The following is a 23,692-nucleotide window of genomic DNA, read 5'->3' as shown; positions in this document are numbered from 1 at the left end:
AAAAAAAAAATCAGGCATTATTGGGGGGCACCAGAACTTCTGAGGACCCCATGACCTCTTCCTTTCTCTTCCTTTGCTAGGAGGGCTAGTTAGCTCTGGTTAGCTTAAGTTATTCTTTAGTTTTTCTTCTGTTTTATTCCTAAGTTGCTTGTCACAACCATGATGTGTCAACTCCATAACTGACAATTTACAAAACTTTGATGAAATTTTGTGAAATAAAAGCTTAATTTTGGTAAACTGTAAAGATTTCATGGACCTGATGAGCTACAATATGACCTCCTTCAGAATAACATCCTATAAATTGAGGTAGTTTGGCTTTTTTTCAACTCCGTCAGATGTCAACTCCATCAGAGTTTTTCTGACTCTTTCAGTGAAATTGTTGTCAAATCTCACTTAAATGTGCAATTAATTCATTTTAATGTATTTTTACATGAATTGCATTACTTCACATGTACCACATTTTTCATTTTACTCACTAGTTTGTCACCACCTTCAGTTCTGTGTCAACTCCGTCAGATGGCCTTTTTGTTGTTTTTGGTTTTAAATAATATTTCTTTTGTTTCTTGAGAAGCATTTGTCTGTAAAATGAGTAAAAATATCACTAATAGGGTCATTAAAAATTTTTTTTATTTTATTTTTGTCAGATTGTGATGACAACGTTCTAGGTCAGGTCGATTAAAAATGTAATTTTTAAAAAAAAATGTTGCAACTGGGAGCCTGTACCTTAGCATCTTTACATTTCCTAAACATTATTTGTCATATTTGCATACATAATGTTGAGAAATAACAAAAAAAAAATTATGGGAAAATTAAAACCCATTTTGTCCCAATTCTCAAGAATCACTATTGTATTTAATATAAAATAGACCCATTATATTAGCAATAACTTAATGTCTTTTGCTGTTTCAAAAACCTCCTGCTTGTTAAATCACATTCCACGGGCACTGCCCCATTACCTAGCAACCCAAGCAGAGCACGAGTATAGGGCTGTTGTAAACAAATATTTTAGTAATCGAGTAATCTATCGATTATTCTTACGATTAATCGAGTACTCGGATAAAAAAAATATAAAATGAAATATTGGTAAATCTGGCATAATACCGGTGTTACTATCAGATATCAATATCAGTCCAATTTTTCACATTTGAGCATCCCTAACAGTTGCTTTTTTGTAGTTTAGAAAACTAACCTGTAACAATAATAGCTCACTTTCTAAGTTAACCAGAAGAAAAGTTATAGAAAAATCTGAAATTATATTGAATTTAATAACAAAGAGGCAGGCTCACAAATATGCTTATAAAAATGTCTACAATCCAGCTTTTAGTTTATGTATTCATCTTCAGTGAGTTTAATAGATTAATTAAACTCACCTTGCCACCTAACCTGTCACGCTTTGGGTTTGAAAATACGGGAAATGCCGCCTGGAGTGGGAGGAGAGGGCGAATGAACGAACATGGGGTGGAGGGGAGGAAATAGACCAGCGGACTGACGAACCGTTAGACCGGGGGACGAACACGGGGGGAAGCAATACGGGATATTTACGACACCTTCACTGGTCACACTCAGAAACTCATCTACCAGCCATGTACGATGCGCTCCGCCACCCGTTTCTTCAGACCGGGATATGAAATTTATTGTGCGGTTCGTCGGTAAAGCTACATTTACACGGTAAGCATCAGCTACTCAGCCGCCCGCCCTGTTCAGGCTATCCGCTCACCTCAGCGCTCTTCCCGCCGTTCGCTTTCAACCAGCAGCCCCGGAGGAGAAATGCTGCCGTACTCCAGGCATTCCCCCAGTCATTTTAAGGATGCTTATTGGTTCCCCAAAAACGATAAAAAAGTCGGGCATTATCATCAATCAATAAAATCCCCACGGGCCAATCTTGAAGATTGGACTTTATGCCGCTGAGACTTAGCTTTTGTCAACAACTCAGAGGCGGAAGTGAGAGCTCCGCGCAACGCAAATGAAGTCCCGGCCGGAACACGGTGCGCTAACTAATAAAACATAAATTAACGAAGCTTCGAGGCAGGTAAATTTTCCTCGAGGAATTTTAGTAATCGAGGTACTCGAATCATTCGAGGAATCGTTTCAGCCCTACATGAGTATGTATTCACATTTTTTGTGTTTTCATTTGGGTATCAACTGCTTCTAAAAACAACCCAAGGCAAAAAAAGAAAAAGAAAAAAGTTTCCAGGCAATAAGTTAATGTTTTTTAGTGTCTGGAAGACGATCAGTTTCAAAACCTTACCAGATTAAGTGACATTCCAACAAGCAACCCAAACAGCTCCAGCATGGATGTGCTGTACAATGGCTGCTGGAAAAGACAAATGTTTTGCTGATGACTTACCATCCTGAAAGCACTTGCTGCATTCTTGTTGGTTGTGCAGGAGGCTCTACGATATACAGCTGTATATTTTCACATTCAAATGTAAACTTTGAGTGTGGGGGAGGGGAGCAGCGCCAGCAGCAACTTATTTGGATTTAAAGTGACAAGAGCCCTGAAAAAGCTCATTCTGAAAAAGGACAGACAGAAGTCTCATTATCTAAGAATGATTTTATGCAAAAAAGTGTTACAAACATGTTTGGTATAACCCATAATCTAACCTGTTCAAACATATTAATTCACCTCTAAATAAAGAAAATCCCACTAGAAATTATTTTTACACCCTTTTTCTGGCGCCCCCCATACACAGCGGCCCTGTGAGTCGATCATGTGGGTTTTGCGCCACTTCTCAGTGTGTCACTTTCAACTTCTTTCATTCAGACTTGTGTCCAGCCTGATGCGTCAGTGTCCCTGTTGCTGCTGCAGTGGGACAATTTAAATTTATTTACTGAAAGAAGCCAAACTGAAAACTTAACCGAGCATTTATAGCTGTCGCCTATGCAGCATAGGGCTTGTGGCATTCACCGCCGGGACAAAAATAAAGGCAAAAAAAAAAAAGAAAGAAAAGAAAAATGTTTCTGGTATCCACCCATTCCTAAAAATACAGCTGTCTGTAATCCTGGCGCTGAATTTTCCAGAGGACGCCGGCCGGGTTACCGACGGCTGCTGACATTATTTCAATGATAGGTTCGCCTTCCACGGCAGAAGGGAGTTCTCTGTCTGCGTGGGAGACCCGGATCCAGAGTGGAAAGCTGAGGAGCAAAATGTGGGAGCAGATCTGCTGTCTAAAACTGTCACTCTGCTTCATCAGCACCCAGCCTGCTGCGGATACGACTGCGTGTGCGTCCAAGAAAAACAACAATATCCTCCTTATAATGGGATTAATAATTTTAAAGTTACACACACATAAACAGACGCAGATAATGAAACTAACCTGAAAAGTGGGGGATATAAGATCAGAAGGGGACGCTTAAGAGGTTTAGTTTGAATTTTTAAATTATTAGATAATTATTTTTTTCCTACCTTCTGGCGCGGTTTGCATCGTCGGATTCCCCCGCAGGAGGAAACACAGGCTCGGCTCGTTTTTAATTATAAGAGGGGGGCAGCGGCGCCCTTTCACTCGGGGTCTGCGGGGTTTGCCATCTTGCCTAACTTTTCCCTCTGAGTCCGTTCAACAGACGGGCTGCGCTGCTCTAAACCGCTTTCTGGAAAGACGAGCGGAACGCAGCCGACATGTTCCGCTGCGGGGGTGTCAAAATAAAGTCTGGAGCTTTATTTTGAAGGATCACAATTAAACTCATTTGAAATTTGTTAATTTATTTGACAGGGGCAACATAGATTAATTAGCATTTCTTCAGAATGAGCCAAAATGCTTTTTTCCATCTACTGATTTTAGATTATGCACAAATACAATTCGTACAAACAGCATTACAAAACAATTTGTACAAACAGCATTACAAAACAAAGGAAACCACAACACAATTATTATGAAATTAAGTTAAATAGATTTAGTCTAACATAAAGCATTTTTAACTTAAGTTAGATTTAAAGGTAAATTTTAAATTAAATGTCAAATTAAAATTATAGTAGATGTAATTAAATTTAATATAACCAACTTAAATTTCAAATTCAATTCAAAATAAAACTTAATTTAACAAAATGTAATCTGATTTACTTTGTTTTATTCCAAAACAATTTAGTATCAAAGTTATCATCAATGAAAACTAGCGAAACAACAAAGATGTAATTAAAATTAATCAAAAACCTTAACAACTAAAAATAAAAATACAATTTTGAATAACTTTTTTGAAATTAATAAAATTAACATTTGATGTTGCACATTTAGACCGCCGGACCAGAGGCGTAGTGGATTTGAGCGTGAGGCTTTTATTTTGAAGGCTGTTCCCTGCCAGCTTCCGGCCTGTTTGATGTTGGCCGGGGAGGCTCGCGCTGCTAATCATTAACAGCGAGCATTACGTCAGGGGCTTGGCAGCGCGAGGAAGCACCAAAATAGAGAGAGTTGGATAGGGGAGGTGGGGGGGCAGCGACCATAGACATAATCCTTATATTATGGCTATGGCAGCGACCCCCGAAGAGAGAAAAATGTCAGAAACAGGAAGTCCGTCAGAAATCTACAACTTTGTAAAATCCTCAAACTTCAAAGTGGAGAAGCGATGGAGTGTGAGAAGGAAAAGTCAGAATTTGAAAAATCAAAAATTTGGTAACAAAAAAAAAAAAAAACATTTTGAGATTAATCTCAGAAATTTCCAAGAAAAACAAGGATATTTAGTTTGATTTGCTAGGGAAAAAAATCTGAAATTTTGAGATTAAGCTCATACATTGTTTAGAAAAAACAAGGACATTTCTGACTTTCAAAAATCACGAATTTGCTTTAAAAACAAAAAAGAAACTTAGAAGTCTTCAAGAAAAAAACTTGTGAATTTCTGAGTTTGAAAAGTAAAACATTTGTCAAAACAACAGAAGTGTTGAGATTAATCTCACAAATTTACTAGATACATATCAAAAAATTTCTATTAAAAAAATTACATTTCTGAGTTTGAAAAGTCGAAAATTAGTTTGACCCAGAACACTTTAAAAAGTATATTTCAATATATTTATGCTACAAATAATATTATGCTAAGGAAACTTAGAAATACACTTAGGATAAAAAATAAACTATTAAAATAGCAAGTAATAGTAAGTCTCTGTTTCAGTAATTCACAAAAGTTTACATTAATGTTTAACTTATTGTTTAAAATGACCTCAATCAAATTTTTATAAACTTAAAAATGTTCTAAATACATCCGAATAAGTATTAAATCAATATACTTTTTAAGGGCACTACAAGGACACGGCCCGTAGTATATTTGCTATATTCAAATATACCTAATGAAATGAATTTAAAGTGTTCTACTTTTGCGAAGGAATATCAACAGTCTTATTTCGCCCCCGCGTGGTTGATTTGGGACATTACATTATAGAGACGTGACACTTTGACGAAACTGCTAATTAGTTTTTAAAAATGAGAGTTTCATTCTGTGAGAACCATAAATTGGAACCTGAGATGGTTTATATCTGTAATCAAAGAATAAGTAGTCAATTATCTGTTTAAGCCGGTGAATTAGTAGCTGTATTAATAGCATTAATCTGGGTACATTTAATTAGTGATTTAATGATTATTTATTATTTTAATTGTGTCATTTTTAACCATCCATATTTTTAAGGAAAAAAACATATTTTATTTCCATTTTATGAATATGTATGTGTATGTAGAGTACTAACCTTGCCACAACACAATCAATCAATCAATCAATCAATCAATCAATCAATCAATAAATAAGCAAGCGTATGAGTAAATGCAAAAAAAAAACAGTATTGTTTCACATGAATTTGCTATTCTATTTAGTCATTTTTTAAATATTTATTTATTTTATACTTTTTTCTATTTTATTCTTCCTTTGTATTTTTTCCACATAATTTCTTCTCAATAATTCCCTTTTTAAAGAAATTGTGGTATAAATTATCAAGAACCTGGCTTACTTCTTAAAACGTGATCAAAATAAATCCAACGGTAAAATACATATGTCCTCTGTCGCCCCCATGTGGCTAATTTGCGGAATTACACCATGGAAACATGACAGAATTTGACGAAACTGCCGATCTGTTTTTAAATACACTATTAACGGATCTTCTGTGAGAACCATGGACCGTGTTTGTTTCACCAAAACCTAATTTTTCCTCAACAGTCCTGAAACAGTTTATTTTGACGATGAAGACAGATGTGAGTCAAACGAGCGCGGCAGCCGGACGTCACGTACGGCACGTAGCGGATTGGAAATGAGGAAACATCAGGAAATGACACTTCACATGAGATCACTGCCTCCTCACAACTGCAGCTGCCGAAGCGGTTTTTTCCTCATTTCTAACAAAACACACAACTTGAAAGCGGCTTCAGATCAGCTGTAGTAAATAATAAGCTGAGAGCAGAACCCCAGACAGATCTTGATGGAGTCGGTGGTCTTCCTCCTACTCTTCCTCCTCCAGGTGTCCGGATCTGCACACGGCAGGTGTTTCTGTCAGGTGAGCGATGTCCTGCTTCATTTTAACCCAGATGGTATTTATTATTAGAATTTTTTGGCAGTTATGAGTAACTTGGTCACTTAATTCGTTAACAGTGGATAAAAACTTTTAAATCCAGACGTTATTTGTGTTCATAGCACTATGTTATTCCTAATCAACGTAAACTTTAAAGTAAAAATTTACTTTCTTTTTACACTATAAACATTGTATCCATCTTGTGCTGCCATGTAGCATAAGCGTTGCTGATAATATTCAACACCTTGCATCATTCTCAGGGGCGTTGCTAGCTATTTGGTTGTCCTAACCTGCTTTTTGGTGCCTCCAACAATATTTATGCATTCTCTGTGCATTTCTTCTTATTTAGAGGTGGAAAATAGACATAATTCTTGTCCTTAATCCCTTGATTAACATTTAAAAGTTGTGTTTATTGTTTGTTTATTGTTTGACAAGTGACACATATAATCACAAGATGTTATGTTTTCTTGGGGAAGACTAATTAATTGGTCATTATTAAAACCTTAAAAAATCCTTAAGTTAAATCATTATTTTTAGATTAACACGCTACTGTTTAGTGAAAATAATTTTTGAAAGCTGAAAATGGGATTATTTTTCATGTCTTTGTTGCTTTTGTATTCATAATTTGTCATGTTCAAAGCAGTATATTGTTGCTTCAGTTATAACTCAATGGAAAATTATGATTTTTTTTGTCTACAAAAGTAAAATAATTTCGGTGAGGCCATACATGCCATTTACATCTTATATCATAGTGGCACTTATTCAACAGTCAGGCTCCTGGTTTCTTTCTGAGAGACAAACATTCAGTTTTTTTAGACTTAACTGAAAAATGTATGATTCAAATAAGAAAAACATTTTTTACCCAGGTCACAGGTGAACTGGACGACTGTACATGCGACGTCGAAACCATCGACAGTTTCAACAACGAGCAGATTTTCCCCAGACTTCTACCTCTCCTGGATTCCCACTACTTCAGGTTCTACAAGGTAATGCAGACTGACTCGTAATTCACAGATTATCCGATTAAATAATCTGTTTCTAAGCGTTTCTGGTGACCTGTTTTCCAGGTGAATCTGAACAAACCGTGTCCTTTCTGGACGGCGGACAGCCACTGTGGTCTGAGAGACTGCGCTGTGAAGCCTTGCTCACCTGTAAGTCTCACCTGGATCAATTAATGCAAACTGTTTTTCTTCTGTCTTTCCTGCAGATTCAGCCGCAGAAAGCAGAACAGTTGTTTTTGTGACAAAGTGCTTGAAAGATAATGTTTGAAGGTCAAATTTGAAACAAGTTTTCAGCTTCTTGTTGACTTCACAGACTTTTTACTCTGTCTTAAAAGTGTGGAACTTGGGCTTAGTTTTACTTTTAGGGTAGATGGTATTTGACTGTATGAAGTGATTGAATTACTACCAAAAAACAAAGTTTTGAAATACTTTGAAACATTACTGTTGTTACTATTTGCAATAAATGCAACAGAAAAAAATTTAAAGTTTAAATTTTTAAACTTTAAAAATTGATTTTCACATCAGAAATCTCTAAGAATCACATAAATTTTTAAAATAAAGTTTTCCTCTAAGAAATGGACACACACTTTACTGAAAATGGAGTTTCTACTACCGACTCATAAAAACTTTAACTTGCTTCACTTTTTTTCTCCGAGATGCTGATCATTTTTTAAAACAACTGGAAGTGGAAAATATTTGACTTGAACTTAAATCTGTATTTGTTTCCAGAACGAAGTTCCAGAGGGAATCCGATCCGCTCCACACAACAAGGTAAGAGAGTTTAAAGTTAATGCAGTTCACATATTATAAAACTGATGAAAGTTACTTTTTTAAAATTAAAAATAAATAATCAATGTTCTTTTTATTTGTAGTATTCTGCAGAGGCAAACAAGCAGCCGCTGACTGAATGTGAGAAGGAGAAACATCTGGGAGCCGTGGATGTTTCTCTGAGGTGAGTCACAACCAAGTCGACACTTTCTGCTGTGGATGAAGTAAAAAGCTTGAAGTTTTTTATTATTTTTTTTAAAGAAAACTGCTAATTTATAACCAATAATCAGCCTTAGACAACCTCCATCAGTAACAGACGGCGCCTTTTTCTGCAAACCAACAACCAAAGTTCTAAGTCAGACGCTCTGAAACTGGACCCTGTAGTTTTATGTTATGTTTTATTTAATTATTATATTTACAGTCATTTTTATAACCTGTCCATTAGTTTATGTTATAATCTGGCGCAGCACAACAAATAGTGACATTTATGTTTGAGCTACATTGTCTGGTTTATATAAAGTTTCTATTTATTACTATGGTGATGATTATTTATTTTTATTTATTATTATTATAACCTCTGGTTTTGTTTTCAGTGAGAAGACCAGAGAAGCTTTATTGGACTGGCGCAAACACGATGACAAGGCCGAGCGTTTCTGCGTTATTGACGGTACAGAAATAAATAAATATAATATAATAATAATAATAATAATAGCAGTAACAATAAAGAACTATATCTAATACAAATTGATTTATAATGCAGAAAATATGAGACAAATGATTATCTTAGTGACTGGGAATAAAGCAGGATTTTTGCTTATTTTAGAAAACAGAAGTGAGGATTTGCTTCTGCTTTGCTCTCTTGGTGTTGCTGAAATGGCCTGACAGATGGATGACTGTTTGTGACTGTTTGTGACTAATTGTTGCCGTTTCCCAGACGAGGAGTCGCCGGACTCCCAGTACGTCGACCTGCTGCTGAACCCGGAGCGCTACACGGGCTACAAAGGTCCGGAGGCGTGGCAGATCTGGAACAGCATCTACGAGGAGAACTGCTTCAAGTAAGACGCAATGCAAAATCAAACGGCTGAGAGAAAATATTCTAGATCAGGCGTCTGCAGCCTTCACCAGGGTTATTACAGGGCTGGGTTTTCCATTACAGTTTCATTTTGTTGTGATGTTTTATATAATTGTTAGTTTTAGTTTTTAGAGTGTGTTAGCTAGTTTTTATTAGTTAGTAGTTTTAGTTTTGTCTTGCTTTGGTTCATTTTAGGTCCATTTGGGTAATGAATACTAAACACAAGATACCATTTTCAAAAAAATTTATTAAATGATTGAGCAACAACCGACTGATGTTTTATCCCAACTTTTGTCGTCGCCGTTTTGCGGACTAGCGTAGCGTAGCGTAGCCGCCAGGGGATTATAGTGCAGTAATTTGCCGACAGTCGACATAAACTGCTTGTTTGGGGGAAAAATAATAATTTCAAATCAGTTTGAAAGGCTAATACCCAGATTAATAAACATGAAAACAAAGATTATCATACATATAATTTCAGTGTGTTTTTGTTAGTTTTATAAATGCATGATATAGTTTCAGTTAGTTACAGTTTCTCTCCATTATTTAAATTATTTGATGAACATTTTATTATTAAAAATATTATTATGCATTTTTGTAATCAAATTAATTGTTTTAAAATGTATTTTAAATTTTATTTTTGAATTTTAAGTTTAATTAATTGATGTTCCTATGGATTTAATTTTACAATTTATTTCTCAACTTATTATAGTTATTTCTGTTTACTTAACAATAATAACTTTATTTATACTCTATATTGCACAAATAAAATAAACAATTTAATTTTAAAACTATTAGTTATTTTTTAATTTAAGCCAAAGTCATGCAGACCCCTTTTGGAAGAGCCACAGCGGCAGGTTGCAGATCGCTGCTTCTTTGGACCAGTTGGATCAAAGTTAAGAAGCTTCACCATGAAGCACCATTCAGCGTTTCTGTTGTTTTCATTTCAGGCCGTTCACCGTCAAGCGCCCGCTCATGCCCAGCTCCTTTCAGAGCAGCTCAGGAAGTGAAGGTAAGCTGTCTTTATTCAATCTTGCTAGCAAGCTAGCTTAAAATTCGCATTTTGTATGTTTTTATGCTTTTATTCATCTGCTTCTAAAAACATCCCAAGTGCTTAAGAAAACCAGCCAACTGTTTTTTGGCAATAAGTTCATGATTTTTAGTGTTTGGAAAATGAGTCGTTTCAAAAATCTCTGGAATGCAACGTCACAAACCAGCAGGAACTGCCCCGTTACCTAGCAACCCCAACAGAACTCTGCCACGTTACCTAGCAACCCCAACAGAACTCTGCCACGTTACCTAGCAACCCCAACAGAACTCTGCCTGTTACCTAGCAACCCAAGCTGAGTTCCAGCATGTTTAGTCAGCTTGTTTTAGAATAGAATAGTCCTTTATTAATTTCACAGTGGAGAAATTCACTTGTTATAGCAGCACAGTAATAAAATACACTCCACTGAAAATATAAAAAAACTAAAAAAACAATATAAATGTATTTTCAGTACTTACAAATGAAATAAATAAGACCCTAAATCAGCTCATTCTAAAAGGAGCTAAAATAGGAGAAAATGTCATTATCTAAGAATAATTTAGTGCACAAAATGTAGTAAGCATGTTTTGTATCCTAACATGTTGTAGGAAGCATAAGAGGTCACTGATAGCTTTTTTGTTGGAGTTCTCACAATCTGGTATCCTTCACAGCACGGACCTTCTACAGCTGGCTGGAAGGTAAGCTTTGTTTCCACCTGACCTGGAACAGCATCAGATGTGTTTTCCAGTTTCTTTATTGTTGGCTTGTTTCCTGTCTCAGGTCAGTGTGTGGAGAAGAGAGCTTTCTACCGTCTGATATCTGGTCTCCACGCCAGCATCAACGTTCATCTGAGCGCACGGTACCTCCTGGACGGTGAGACATGCTAACTCTCCTGGATTTCCATGTTTGTGATGTTTTTTTTTAACCCTCCTCTTCTTCCTCTTCAGACACTTGGTTTCAGAGGAAGTGGGGCCACAATGTGTCAGAGTTCAGGCAGCGCTTCGACTCTGATCTGACGGCTGGCGAAGGCCCCAAGAGGCTCCGCAACCTCTACTTCCTGTACCTGATAGAGCTGAGAGCGCTGGCCAAAGTTCTGCCGTTCTTCAGTCAGCCGTCCTTCCAGTTGTACACGGGTCGACCAGAGGAGGACCAGAAATACAAAGAGCTGCTTCTAGAGATCCTAAATCTGGCCAAGTCAGTCTGCAGTTAACTGGTTTAATATTCATTGTTGATTAATGGTTCATTAGTCTAAAATTAGCTCCAATAACGTCCATTTAGACCTTTATTTAATGTTGTAGTTTGGCCGCCATCCAGCAGATCAGCTGACTCTGGTTGAATATTTGGGTCAGAACTTATAGTTATAAGTAAGATGGATGCTTCTACACTGAAAAATCTCAATGTTTTGATTGAGTTTTACCAGTTTAACATGGAATGTGAGATAAAACTGCATCAGTGAGTCCTACAGCCTCACGTTTGTAGTTCCTCTGTTGATTAGAAGCAACATTGAGACATTATGTGAGTATTATGACTCTTTTTGTTTGCAGCGATTATTTTTGTTCCTGTTTAATCTTCCAGATCTTTTCCTCTGCACTTTGATGAGACTTCTCTGTTTGCTGGAGATGAAAAAGAAGCGGCACAACTGAAGGTGAGAAACAAACATTTCAGTGCATTTTTATACTCCTAAGAATATAAGATCATTTTTTAAATTCTTAAATGTGGAAAATGTGTTGGAAAATAATCCATAAAACATCACATCGGATCAGAAATCTTGTTGCGTTAGTTTTGGCCAGAGAGGGAGCTCTTTGTATTACGACTTTATGAGAGACAAAAATACTGCAATTCCCACACACTCAGTTGTGCATAAGTTTTTTTTTTATATATATATATATATATATATATATATATATATATATGGTAGAGGACCCGAGCTCAGAGGATGAAAGAGAGACCACCCGCGGAGGGTGAGAAGGGAATTTTTTATTTTTTTATATTTTATATATATATATATATATATATATATATATATTTTTTTATGTTGCTATGAATTCATCTATTTAATTGTGAATTTTCTCTTGTTCCACCAGGAGGACATCAGGCTGGCGTTTCTCAACATCTCCAGGATCATGGACTGCGTCGGCTGCTTTAAATGTCGTGTCTGGGGAAAAGTACAGGTGCGCTCGAGCTTAAAATGCGTACATTTCATTTTTAAAATGCTCAATGAGAACTTCAGTGACCAAAGGATCTTTGATAGGTATTTTCACAAAGTATATTTTAAATAATTACATTTAGTTTCTAGTTTAAAATAGGGTAAATCCTGTATCGTAACGTAACGTTGGTGTATTGTATTTTGCATAGAAAATAAAATAAAAATCTAAATTTAGTTGTTTCTCCTTTTAAGAAGAGAAGGATTGTTTCTAAAAGGGAAACTTTTAGCTGGAAAACATTTGGAGTCATCATTAGAAAAGAAACAAAATGTTAGTTTCTGTTATCTGAAAGGTCAGTTTTATGATTGTTGCACGATTCTTACAACAATGTAGCAGAATATTTAAATAATGTTAACAATGCAGCAGATTAACTCAGGGCTAGGTTTAATGTCAGGTTGTGACACGTCAAGCCTCTTGGAGGTTTTATGCTTTCGTTTTGATACAGGCAGCTTTTTGTATTAGCAGTAATGCTAATATGTTTATATGAGACAAAAAGTAAATTATGTGCTTGTATTTTGATTATGCACAACCTTGGATCAAAAGATTACTTTAGATTTCAAAAATCATATGTAATTATTTATGAATATTTATTTCCATGATTATATATATATATATATATATATATATATATATATATATATATATATATATATATATATATATATATATATGCTTTGAGAACCAGAGTTTTTCAGTATTTAGGTTAAAAAAAAAAATTAAAGAATGTATGATGAACACCAATGGCTGTTCAAAAACACAAATTTTGACTCGACTTGGAAGTTTCGTTTCAGAGAAAATCCTTTTTCTCTGCATGTGAAGAAATTGAGCGTCATGTCTGTTCTCTGTTTTGCTCTGTGTCTCTCGGCCAGACTCAGGGATTAGGTACGGCTCTGAAGATCCTGTTTTCTGAGCGACAGATTGAAGCGCTGCCCCAGTCCACAGAGCAACGACCCAGTTTCCAGCTCAACCGGCAGGAAGTCGTCTCCCTCCTCAACGCCTTCGGAAGGTGGGAATCTGTCGCCTTCATAATAAAATATCTTTTATCGACCTAAAGGGGACCTATTATGCTTCCTTGAACAAGTTAGAACAAGTTTATGAGCGATACGAAACATCTGATTCTACTCAAAATCATTTTTAGATAATGAGTTATCCTTTCAGAGTGAGCTCTTTTTGGGTTCTGCCACTTTAAAAACAAATGAGCTGCTTCTGGCCACGCCTCCCTAAAACCACTCCCTTTGGGTTGCTAGGTAACAGGCTGGTGTTGCTAGGTAACGGCGCAGTGCCAGTCAATTCCAATGGTTTTTGAAACGGCTCATTTTCCAGACACCAAAAAACGGATGCATGTTTTTTTTTATGGCTTTGTTTCTACAAACAGTTGAGACACAAACGAAGCAACAAAAACGTGCATAAAGTAAATTTTGCATAATGGGTCCCCTTTAAATGTGCTTTCCAGAAAGTTCATGAAACGTAAAACTAAACTGGTTTCTTCATACTTCTTTATAAATGTTTGGAAAATGTTCTCAGGATTTCCACGAGCATCAGAGAGCTGAAGACCTTCAGATCGCTGCTGGCAGAGGAACGATGATGAGAAGGAGGATTTCTTAGGCCCTGGTCTACAAACTGCAACATGGCTGTCCATTTTAATCCAGCCGTAATGACTGTTATCAAAGTCTGTGATGAGGGAGACTCAGCTGTGACCAACTGGAGATATTTTTCTGTAAAAATGCCTTTTTTATGTTGAATTTAAATGAAATTAGAGATTTATGTGAGATTTAAATGCCCTTTATGTTAAAGTATGTGAAGTAAAAATCTACTGTATTTGCAGCTCTATAGTGAGAATGAAGGGTATTGTTAAAATGACTTCATGCAATAATAAAATCCCTTCATATAAAAGTCAATGTTGTCTGATTTAAAGAAAAGTCTAGTAATGGTTTTGCTCTGTGGATGGCGCTGTTGTTCAAGACACTAAACCAACGACATCCTTTTTAAATAATGGTTTAAACGACTGACCAATACATTTTCCTTAATATTAGCCAACATTTTCACAGCTAAAGATGTCACGTTTTTATTTTATTTAAGAGTTTGATTAAGTTTTATTGTCCTTTACTTTCTGGAGATCCATTTTGGACATTTATAAACAGAATATAAAACTAAATTATCTTGTTTTGGTAAACCAAAAATGTTCACAAACAACTGATGGGCAACGTGACTTAAACTTTTATATTTTTCTTTTAGTTTTTGCAGTTGATAAATACCTAATCTTGAGATGGCTTCTGACGATTTAAGAAGAAATTTGGGAAAAGTGATGATAGAATAGCTTCAAAACACATTATTTTGTGTTTATAAATACATAACTAAAACTTGAAAGTTATGGTAGAAATTTTGAGGGGTTTCAAAAATTTCTTCCAGAAAACCCAACATGTTAGCTCAACTTCTGCTAGCTCTGATACAACGATGAGAACTAGAGATACTGAAATTGCTTATTCACCTGTTTATATGGAAACTCCCGCCTTTTCTGCCTAATTTGTATTCCTTTTGTATTATTGTGTCAGGAGAAATGCCAGACTAAAAATCAAAAAAGAAGAAATGAACATATGCAGGCTATAAATCCAGTTTCATTTTTGTAATTTCAAACAATATACTGCAATAAATATTTGCTGTATTTTTCAGAGACTGTGTCACTATTGTATGGAATTGCATATATAGTTGAGACTGAACACTTGTATGGAGCTAAATTGGGGCTATAAACGTTTTTGAAAAGAAAGAAAATGCTTGAATCTGAAAAGTACTTTTGAACAGTTTTTTCCTAGTTTCAAATCTTTGCTTTCAAAATGTTTTTCAGTCACAATTTTTTCAGCTTCGAAACGTTTTTTTTTTTTTTTTTGGTTAAATTGCTTTTCTGTCAAAACTTTTTTGCTGATTTCTTTTTCCAGTTTCAAATCTTTTATTTCGATTTCAAAAATAATTTTTCAGTTTCATAACTATTTTTTTTCTTTTGAACAAACTTTATTGCCCCAATTTAGCTCCATACACATGGACTTGAAAATGACTATGGTTTGATTGCATTTAAATTAGTTATTTGGAGATTATATTTTTGTGAAGTGAAACCTTATATCATATTTTTGTCCCTCTGTAATTAAAAACAACGCTCAGAGAAGTGAAAATTCCTACGGTCCTGTAAGGCAGCATTAAGCCCTGCAGCAGTCAGTGAAGGGTTAAGCTCTGTAATAGGATGAATGGATATTGTGGTGAGCAGCATCTGATTACAGAAACGCCAGCAGGCTCGGAGGGGAAAGACGCTCACTATCAGCAGGGGAAGCAACATTTAATTCCCCCTGTGACGAAAACAAACTTCTTTTACTCTTTTACCTCCGTAGGAAGCATAAAATTCGACTCTTTTTCTATTTTAAACCGGAGCGAAGAGGAAAAGTCTGCAGTTCTGTCGCCGGATCAGGAGGTTTGAGGTCGGCATAAATGGCTGAAGGGGGCCGACTGTCGACGGAGTAAAACCTGCAGGATGTCGCAGTTTGTGGAGGTGTGAATTTAGAAGTCAGGCGGCGTGCTTTAAGGCGAATATCGACGTTTTACGGCTAAATAAGAAGAGCTTGAGGCTGCTGGAGGATTCAGTTTGGTTTGTTCCGCCAGCGCGGAGTTAAACAGGTAAGCCTTCTCACCTGGATATCTGCATATGGCTTTTCCCTCTCATTGCTTCTCTTGTGTTTTAGTTTGGAGTCTGAAAGTTAGAGAACCTCAAAACTAAACCTTTCAGAAAGTCACATTTTAAAGCTGCCAGTATGACTCTGATAGAAAATTGTCCAGACTCTTTCTAGATCCAACTTATTACCTATAAAACATGTCAAGATCCGCATTTCTGTTTGTTTTTGCTTTTTTAAAACATAAAAACATGAATCAATGTGTATAAATGACCCGAAAATGTGTCCACGTTGTGATGACATCACATACGGCAATGTATCTAGCTCTTTTAAAGTTTGCACCTTTTTTCGTCATTATTTCTGTGTTCTGTTCATCTCCAGCAAACAGAAGAACGGATTTTAAATAAGTTTCAAACACGTTTTTAACAGGGGAAAAGTAAAAAATAAGTTAATTTCTTTGATTAATGTAGACTGATCAGGTCCATTCTTGTCTCTTGTGATGTCATCAACTCAGATTACCACAAAGCAGAGTTGGCAGTATTTTTTTTCTTCAGGGTGGGACAGAAGCACCTGGATATATTTTTGTGGAAGAAAAAATCCCAACTCAACATCGACCAAATTTAAAACAGGTTTTGGTTGAACTTTGACTTATAGGTCCAACAAAACCAAAGAGAAAAATCTTTAATTTGACTAAATCAACAATAAAAATCACCTGATCTGATAACTGAGCTGAAAAACTTAATTTGAAATTATTTAATATTTTGCATGTTCTCTTTCCTCTTACTTTAAACATACAGTTTGAAGTTTTACCTCTAAATCGAGTCAAGCAGGTTTTTGCTGCAGCTGTTTAGTCATTTATACTCTTTTAATATAGATTTTACATAGCAAAGAACAAAATATGCACATTAGTTGGAAAGATGGAACTTCTGGTAATTATTTTCTAGATTTTTGGAAGGATTTATGCATTTCCAGAAGAGCTCTGCTTGATTTTTCTTTTTTTTTTTAATCTACAAATTTGATTAGACCATCTTAACACTAATTTAGCTTTAATTTGTTGATGTGAAGGTTATTTCACTTTGCACAAGTTTTTATTTGGTTGTTTTGTGTCACACAGGAACTCCACTAAATTAGCTTTGATTCAAAACTATCCAAACATTTGTGCATCCAAAACAGAAATTTTCATTCAAATCTGGTGCAAACTTTGACAGGAATTTCCTTTAAGTATTTTTATTTAAGTTTTAGTTGTTTCTTGTACACACAAAAAAAACACATTTAGCAACAAATCTTGAGTTTAAAATATAAATTAAGGTGTCAAATAATTATTTAATTGATTATTCTCACGATTAATCAGATTAAAAAATGGCACATTTTGCTGTTTCATGTATCCAAGTAAATCTTTTTTATACAGTAAAACTGCATTCAAAAATGAAAATAACTCATTGCCTGAATGCAATAACAACATTCCTTTCATGGATGCTTGAATATTCAAACCAAAATATGCATCTGCAATCAACTTTTCAGAAGATTTTGTCTCACATAGGAATGCAAACTATTAAAATTAAATATCATTTTTGCATCCAAAGCAGAAATTTTCATTCAGATGTGGTGAAAATTTTGACAGAACGTCCCTTTAACCATTTTTATTTAAGCTCCGTTTGTTGCCTATAGACAAAAAGAAACAAAAAACAAAATACATTTGGCAATAAATCTTCAGGTTGAAGGTTGTTTTCTTTTTTTTAAGTTCAGGGATCGATGATCGTCTCTTCAGGCGCTCCAGAAGTCGCCCAGTCAGCATTTATGTGACAGAGGAGAATCAATATGGCGGATCGCGCTGTAGCTTCAGACGCAGCCGTCAATACTCTGCGCTGGGGGGCTGCAGCGGGTTCAGCTGATGCAATGCAGATTTACTGAGGGGCTTTATGGGAGTTATTAATCTGTAGGCAGATGGATTAAAATAAAATCTAAACATTGATAAGTCTCTGTCTGTCAGCGCGCTCTGCTGTGTTGCAGAACAGAAAGAGGAGCAGCTCCAACCCTGGGAGCTCCAGATTTATTTTTGGGTTGTTGTGAGCAAAGAGGCTCAGCGAACCTCCTGAAAATAAAAACAATGAGCTAAAAAAATCTGGGAGGCTTTGTGCCGCCGCAGATCTTTTTAAATCTCCCTGAGGGATTTATTGTGCTAACGGCTGGAGAAAGGCTTTCTGTGTGTTTGTTGTTGTTCTCCATCGTGATTTGTGGCCTTTAACAGTTACATCACTTGCCACAGTTACAAAGCTAACTGAGAAAACGGGTTAAAGTTCAACTCAACATAGATGTATAGATTTAAAGCAGGGGTGTACAAACTTTTTGCCATGTAGCCGCTGACCAAAAAACCTAAAATCAAATCCAAAACTTGAACGGGATTTTTACAACAGTCCATCATATTGTAGGTGGGGAAAAAAGCAGTAAATTTCTGCCAAAAACTCAGAAATTTTGTGATGTCAGAAATTTTCAAGTTTCTTTTGTAAAAAAAATTATGGCACTAATTTCAAAATCTCAACTTTTTTTTCCTTGCAAACCTCTAACTTTTGGGTGTCTGATATTTCCTTGTTTTTTGGCTGAAATCTAAAGTTTTTTAAGGCTCAAACATGCGTCGTAGGTTCTGTAATAAATCCTTCAGTTTCTTTTGAGCTTGACTGAATAGAGGTATTTTCAGTAATACAGACAGGATTTGGGTCACTTTCTATCAAATTTTTTGCTATATTTAACCCAGTGTAAGGAATAATACAAGCTGATTTGAGTGGTGCAAAGTTAGCTTTTCATTAAAGTTTCTGGATAAACTTGGTTTTAACTTTTGTTAAAACTTTAGTATAAAAAGACATACTTTGTGTTGTACTTTACATTTTTCTGTTAGAAAATTATGTTGGACATCATTTGTATGATGTCCATTTGTATGATGATTGCACAGAAGCAATCCAAGGGCCACAACTGGCCCCTGAACCGCACGTTGGACACCCCTGATTTAGGCTTCATTTTAAATCAAACATCAGCTTGTTTTCCTGCTCTTTTTTTATCAGATCATGTGATGCGTTCAACTGGCACTGCGCTGTTACCTAGCAACCCGAGCAGAGCCCAGCCCCGTTACCTAGCAACCCGAGCAGAGCCCAGCCCCGTTACCTAGCAACCCGAGCAGAGCCCATCCCCGTTACCTAGCAACCCGAGCAGAGCCCAGCCCCGTTACCTAGCAACCCGAGCAGAGCCCAGCCCCGTTACCTAGCAACCCGAGCAGAGCCCAGCCCCGTTACCTAGCAACCCGAGCAGAGCCCAGCCCCGTTACCTAGCAACCCGAGCAGAGCCCATCCCCGTTACCTAGCAACCCGAGCAGAGCTCAGCCCCGTTACCTAGCAACCCGAGCAGAGCCCAGCCCCGTTACCTAGCAACCCGAGCAGAGCGCCGGCACATTCCAGATGGTTTTACCAAAAACACAAAATCTTATAAAGCATTTTTAGTTTCTAGTGAAAATCTCTTAGTACAAACTTGCATGCAACTTTGTAGCAAAATATAAGAACGTAAGTCAATAACTCTTTAATAATGATGAAAAAGTTCTAGTTCCACTGGAAGTTAATTTCACTTAAACAAGGGAAAATGTCTTGCTATAAGTTAAATAATAATACTGTTTCAACAATATAAAGGAATTACTGACTTAAAACAAGCTTTCTTTTCTTGCTGGAAAGTTACTTGTAAGTTTGTCTTATTTCAAGCCTTCTAAGATATTTGTACTAGACAGAAATGCTTGTTTTTTGCTTCTTTTTTTTGCAGTTTGAGGGTTAAAATCTCATGTCTGTGTGAGAATGGCTGTTCAGGAGCCGCTCTAATCTCTGGCAGCCGCAGCAGGTTGAGTCTATCCGGGCCGGAGGCGGTACCGGCCCACAGTGGCTCCAGTGATGCGGTTCTGGCCAGAGATGAGCTTCAGGAACAGCTGTGTGTGTGTGTGTGTGTGTGTGTGTGTGTGTGTATGTGTGTGCGTGCGTGCATGTGTGTGTGTGGGAAGAAAGAGAGTACATTTTTCAAGGGTTGTGCTGAGTCGGCTGTGTTTTCTTCTTCTCTTGTTTGATTCCCTGTCGGCGCCGGGCTGCAGGCAGAACGACTCAGTTGAGCTTCACTGATCTGTGGACAAAAGGGAATTGTTCAATAATGCAGATGTGCGTGTTGTCTTGCTCTGATGGGAAGGAACTTTTTATTTATTTATTTAAAGTTCACTTCAATTAAATCAGCTGTCATGCTTTTGTTTTTTTTTGTCTATTTTCCTGTTGTTTTATGAAGCTGTTTGAAAAACAAACATGCCAACTAGTCAAGTGCTGATCAAATTATCAATCATTTAATATTAAAATTACATCATCAGACGAATCAAAACAAAGTTAAGTTGAAATTTTCGTATTTTAAGGACTTAAATGACAATAATTCAAATGAGTAACAAAAATAAAAAAATCAGGCAAACGAAACATTTTCCAAATCAGTTTCTTTTAATGAAAAACTTTTGAAACTTTAACAGAAACTGCAGGTGTGCGTCTGTGTCTGGTGAATTTTTCGCTAAAACATGTTTGGTTTTTAATTCAGTTGGTAGAAAATCCAAAAATTTACTCAAGTAAAAGTAGAAATACTTCATAATAAATAAAGTAAAAGTAAAAGGTGCAGTAAAAAGAAGAATTAACCAAGTAAATGTAACTAGTTGCAGGTCTGGTTTTTAATTTGTTTTTGGTGAACGCTTTAATAAAAGATGGCTGACTCTCTCTCTTTCCAACCTGAAGTGGTCCTCCTGCAGGTTTGCCGTACCAGAGGCGTGAGCTAGCCGCTCTGACCTCTGCTGCCAAGCTCCGCCGCTCTCTGGCTGCTTCATTAAGTTTCCGCTCCAGGCTTCATGTGTGGTATTTCGCTCGGCCTCCCAGAATGTGCCACCCTCCAGCCGGCACCGGGCCATAAAGCAGCGGCTCCTTCTGGGCTAATCTAACCGCTTGCTGCTTCGCTAACAACCCTCTCTGTTTTCCCTCCGCTGCCTCTATGGACTCTTCCTCCTTCTGCCCCGACCGCTTTGCCTCTCAGGCTGCTGGAGAAACGGGCCGTCTTCTGTTTGGACATCTGTCCATTTGTATTTTCGTCTCTGATAAGGTAAGTCCTGCTTGACTTTGGCATCCACTTGGCTACAGCATGCTAACGTTTGTGTTGCATGACTGCTGTTTATTTCTACTTGTTTTATTTATACGTCATGTTTTAAATCTAACAAGGTGCATCTTATGGTGAACATATGTCTTCTTGTTCCTTACAAAAATAAGTTTCGTCACTTTCTGACCACAAAGTTGGATGCATTTGTTGGAGATCCAAAGTGATCAAGACCTCGTCCACACATAGCCGTCCATACATAGTCCATACACATCCACACACAGCCAGGTATCTGGGAAAACGAAAACATGTTTATGCATTTTGGCCTTTCATCCACACAAAAATTCTACTTTATGTCACTAAAACGATCATTTATGAAAGTGGAGATTTGAGAGAACTCTGTACTTGTGTTTGGGTGTGTAGATGGGGAAATGGTGGCAAATGGTGCATATGTTATTATATTTTTTATCTTTATATACGCTGTTTAAAAGTGGCTTAACCTACATATCTGTCCACACAAATGAATTTCCTGGCACCATGTTTACTTCCCAAGAGGAAGTCGTGGTTGTTTTGAAGCGATCTGATTGGCCTACATTGGTTTTAGCGTTGTGCTACTCTGCCCCCTATGGGTTTGGCATGTTAAAAACAAAGTCCAGGGGCAGATTGGTGTGTTCATTTGGATGAAAACTTCATGTGTACCATGAAAATCATTTCATACAATATGGTAGAGTTATTTGTTTTTATTAAACAGCTATGTGTGTTCAATACCTAAATATAGCGCGGTTATGGAGACTTTTCCAACCTTTAACAGGTTTTCTTCTACGTTTATCCAAGACTGGACAATAAATCAATAAGATATCGCGATGGATTCGTCGTCAATATCAATAGATCGCACAGCTGATAGAATATTCACTGAACTTCGATCCAGAACTGCACAGCATTCCCAACTTTACTCACGGTGGAATCAACTCACTCGCTTGCTCTTTGGTTGCCTAGCAACAACCTGCTGGGTAACGGTTTCAAGTTCCCCCCTAAACTTTGGTTGCCTAGCAACAACCTGCTGAGTATAACTGACGCAGCAGTTTCAAGTTTCCCAACTGTGCCTCATAACTGCTGAAAAATGGAAACGTTGTGGCGTTAACTGTGGATAAAAGCCACCAGGTTGGCAATATTTCAGATGTTTGAAACAAACTAATCAGTAATTATTGTAATAAGTTCTTTAGCCGTATTTCCCAGTCCTCCATTTATCCTGTATTTATTTATCTCCATTTATTCATATGATTAATTTTGACCAGATTCTGTCAGTGTTGAAGAAAAGCATCTCCAATGTCTTGATTTATCATTGAAAGTTGTTTTTAACATAACAGAATGTGAATAATTTGAAGGGCCTGTAATTCTGAGTCTGTGTAGCTTTGAGAAATGTGAACTATTTACCTCTCGCACAGCTACAGTTTTCAAACAACGTACCTTTTGTCTTAACTGACTAACCTCTGCGGCATCATAACTAGAACCTGTTCTGGGGGTAACAGACGTTTATTTTCAGTTTTAAGCTGGTTTACTTTTAAAGTGACTCACCTGTCGATCTGCCAAGACAAACTGTGATGCTAGCATGCCGTTTGCTAATCAGCAAACTCTAACTCAAGATTATAAAGTACTTTGTCATTTTCTCTGCAGGTAGACCTATAAGTACGTGTCTCTTAAGACCTGTACTTAAGAGTTAACCCTATGTTTTAATACATCTTTTCCTGTTATAGTCAGACTTTAATTTAGGTTGAAAACAACCAGCATTAGTTCAGGAAAATGAACATAATTAGGCACATCAACCCCAGAAAAAAAGCAAAATACTTTGTGACAAACTGCCAGAATTTGTTTGGAGAAACTCGTCCTGTGTCGATTCTGGCTGAAAGGCCGTTCAGGCAGGAAGAAGCCATCACTCCAAAAGGAACATAAGCAGCCAGAAAACAGATTGAAAATGCTCAGACGTTCATTTTTAGCAGTAATGACCAAGTGTTAAGTCACTATCCCAAATGCTAAGTATGGCGGTGGCAGCATCATGTTGAGCAGTTTTAGAACTGCTGGAGCTACTTTTGTCCAGAAATCTCTCCAACCGGTTTGATTTGTTGTTTTCAGCTGCGGGGGAAATTTTGGATTGTTTCTTTCAGCCTGTTGATTTGTTGTGAGCAGCAGCAGCAGGTGGGGGAGGGGCAGCTCGCACTTTGAGTTTTCAGTTTTCTGATTAAAAACCATGTTAAGAAATCACAGCTTTAAATTTATCTTAACCAGACAGTGATGAGTTACTCTATCGTTGCAAAAACACAAAATGTTACCAAGTAATTTCAGTACATTTCTAGTCAAA

General features: G+C 36.7%; 3 protein-coding genes across 4 annotated transcripts in view; 2 read left to right on the top strand and 1 right to left on the bottom strand.

Annotated features, from left to right (window-relative positions):
* Positions 1-3,565, bottom strand: part of samd4a (sterile alpha motif domain containing 4A) — a 55,521-nt gene extending 51,956 nt beyond the window's left edge. Inside the window, exon 1 of the mRNA XM_015013874.2 lies at positions 3,407-3,565. The gene's annotated coding sequence lies outside the window, so the exon portion shown is untranslated. The remainder of the gene's footprint in view (positions 1-3,406) is intronic.
* A 2,501-nt stretch (positions 3,566-6,066) lies between these two features.
* Positions 6,067-14,440, top strand: ero1a (endoplasmic reticulum oxidoreductase 1 alpha). Its single transcript, XM_015013878.2, has 15 exons — positions 6,067-6,463; positions 7,345-7,464; positions 7,546-7,629; positions 8,209-8,250; positions 8,352-8,431; positions 8,841-8,914; positions 9,182-9,302; positions 10,267-10,328; positions 11,015-11,041; positions 11,124-11,216; positions 11,291-11,537; positions 11,919-11,988; positions 12,428-12,514; positions 13,417-13,553; positions 14,072-14,440. The coding sequence occupies exons 1-15, from the start codon at positions 6,389-6,391 to the stop codon at positions 14,130-14,132; spliced, it is 1,380 nt and encodes a 459-aa protein (XP_014869364.2). The 5' UTR covers positions 6,067-6,388; the 3' UTR covers positions 14,133-14,440.
* A 1,265-nt stretch (positions 14,441-15,705) lies between these two features.
* pacsin3 (protein kinase C and casein kinase substrate in neurons 3) overlaps positions 15,706-23,692 on the top strand; it is a 29,002-nt gene continuing 21,015 nt past the window's right edge. The window contains exons 1-2 of one of the 2 annotated variants that reach the window (XM_088004475.1): positions 15,706-16,207; positions 21,280-21,345. The gene's annotated coding sequence lies outside the window, so the exon portion shown is untranslated. The remainder of the gene's footprint in view (positions 16,208-21,279; positions 21,346-23,692) is intronic. The other variant, XM_088004476.1, reaches the window with a different exon arrangement.

This window comes from Poecilia mexicana, unplaced genomic scaffold, assembly GCF_051168715.1.
Source record: "Poecilia mexicana isolate PSO_F unplaced genomic scaffold, ASM5116871v1 scaffold_3, whole genome shotgun sequence".
Classification (NCBI taxonomy): domain Eukaryota; kingdom Metazoa; phylum Chordata; class Actinopteri; order Cyprinodontiformes; family Poeciliidae; genus Poecilia; species Poecilia mexicana.
Note: the sequence above shows the minus strand (reverse complement) of the source record. Positions and strands in the feature narration are given on the sequence as shown.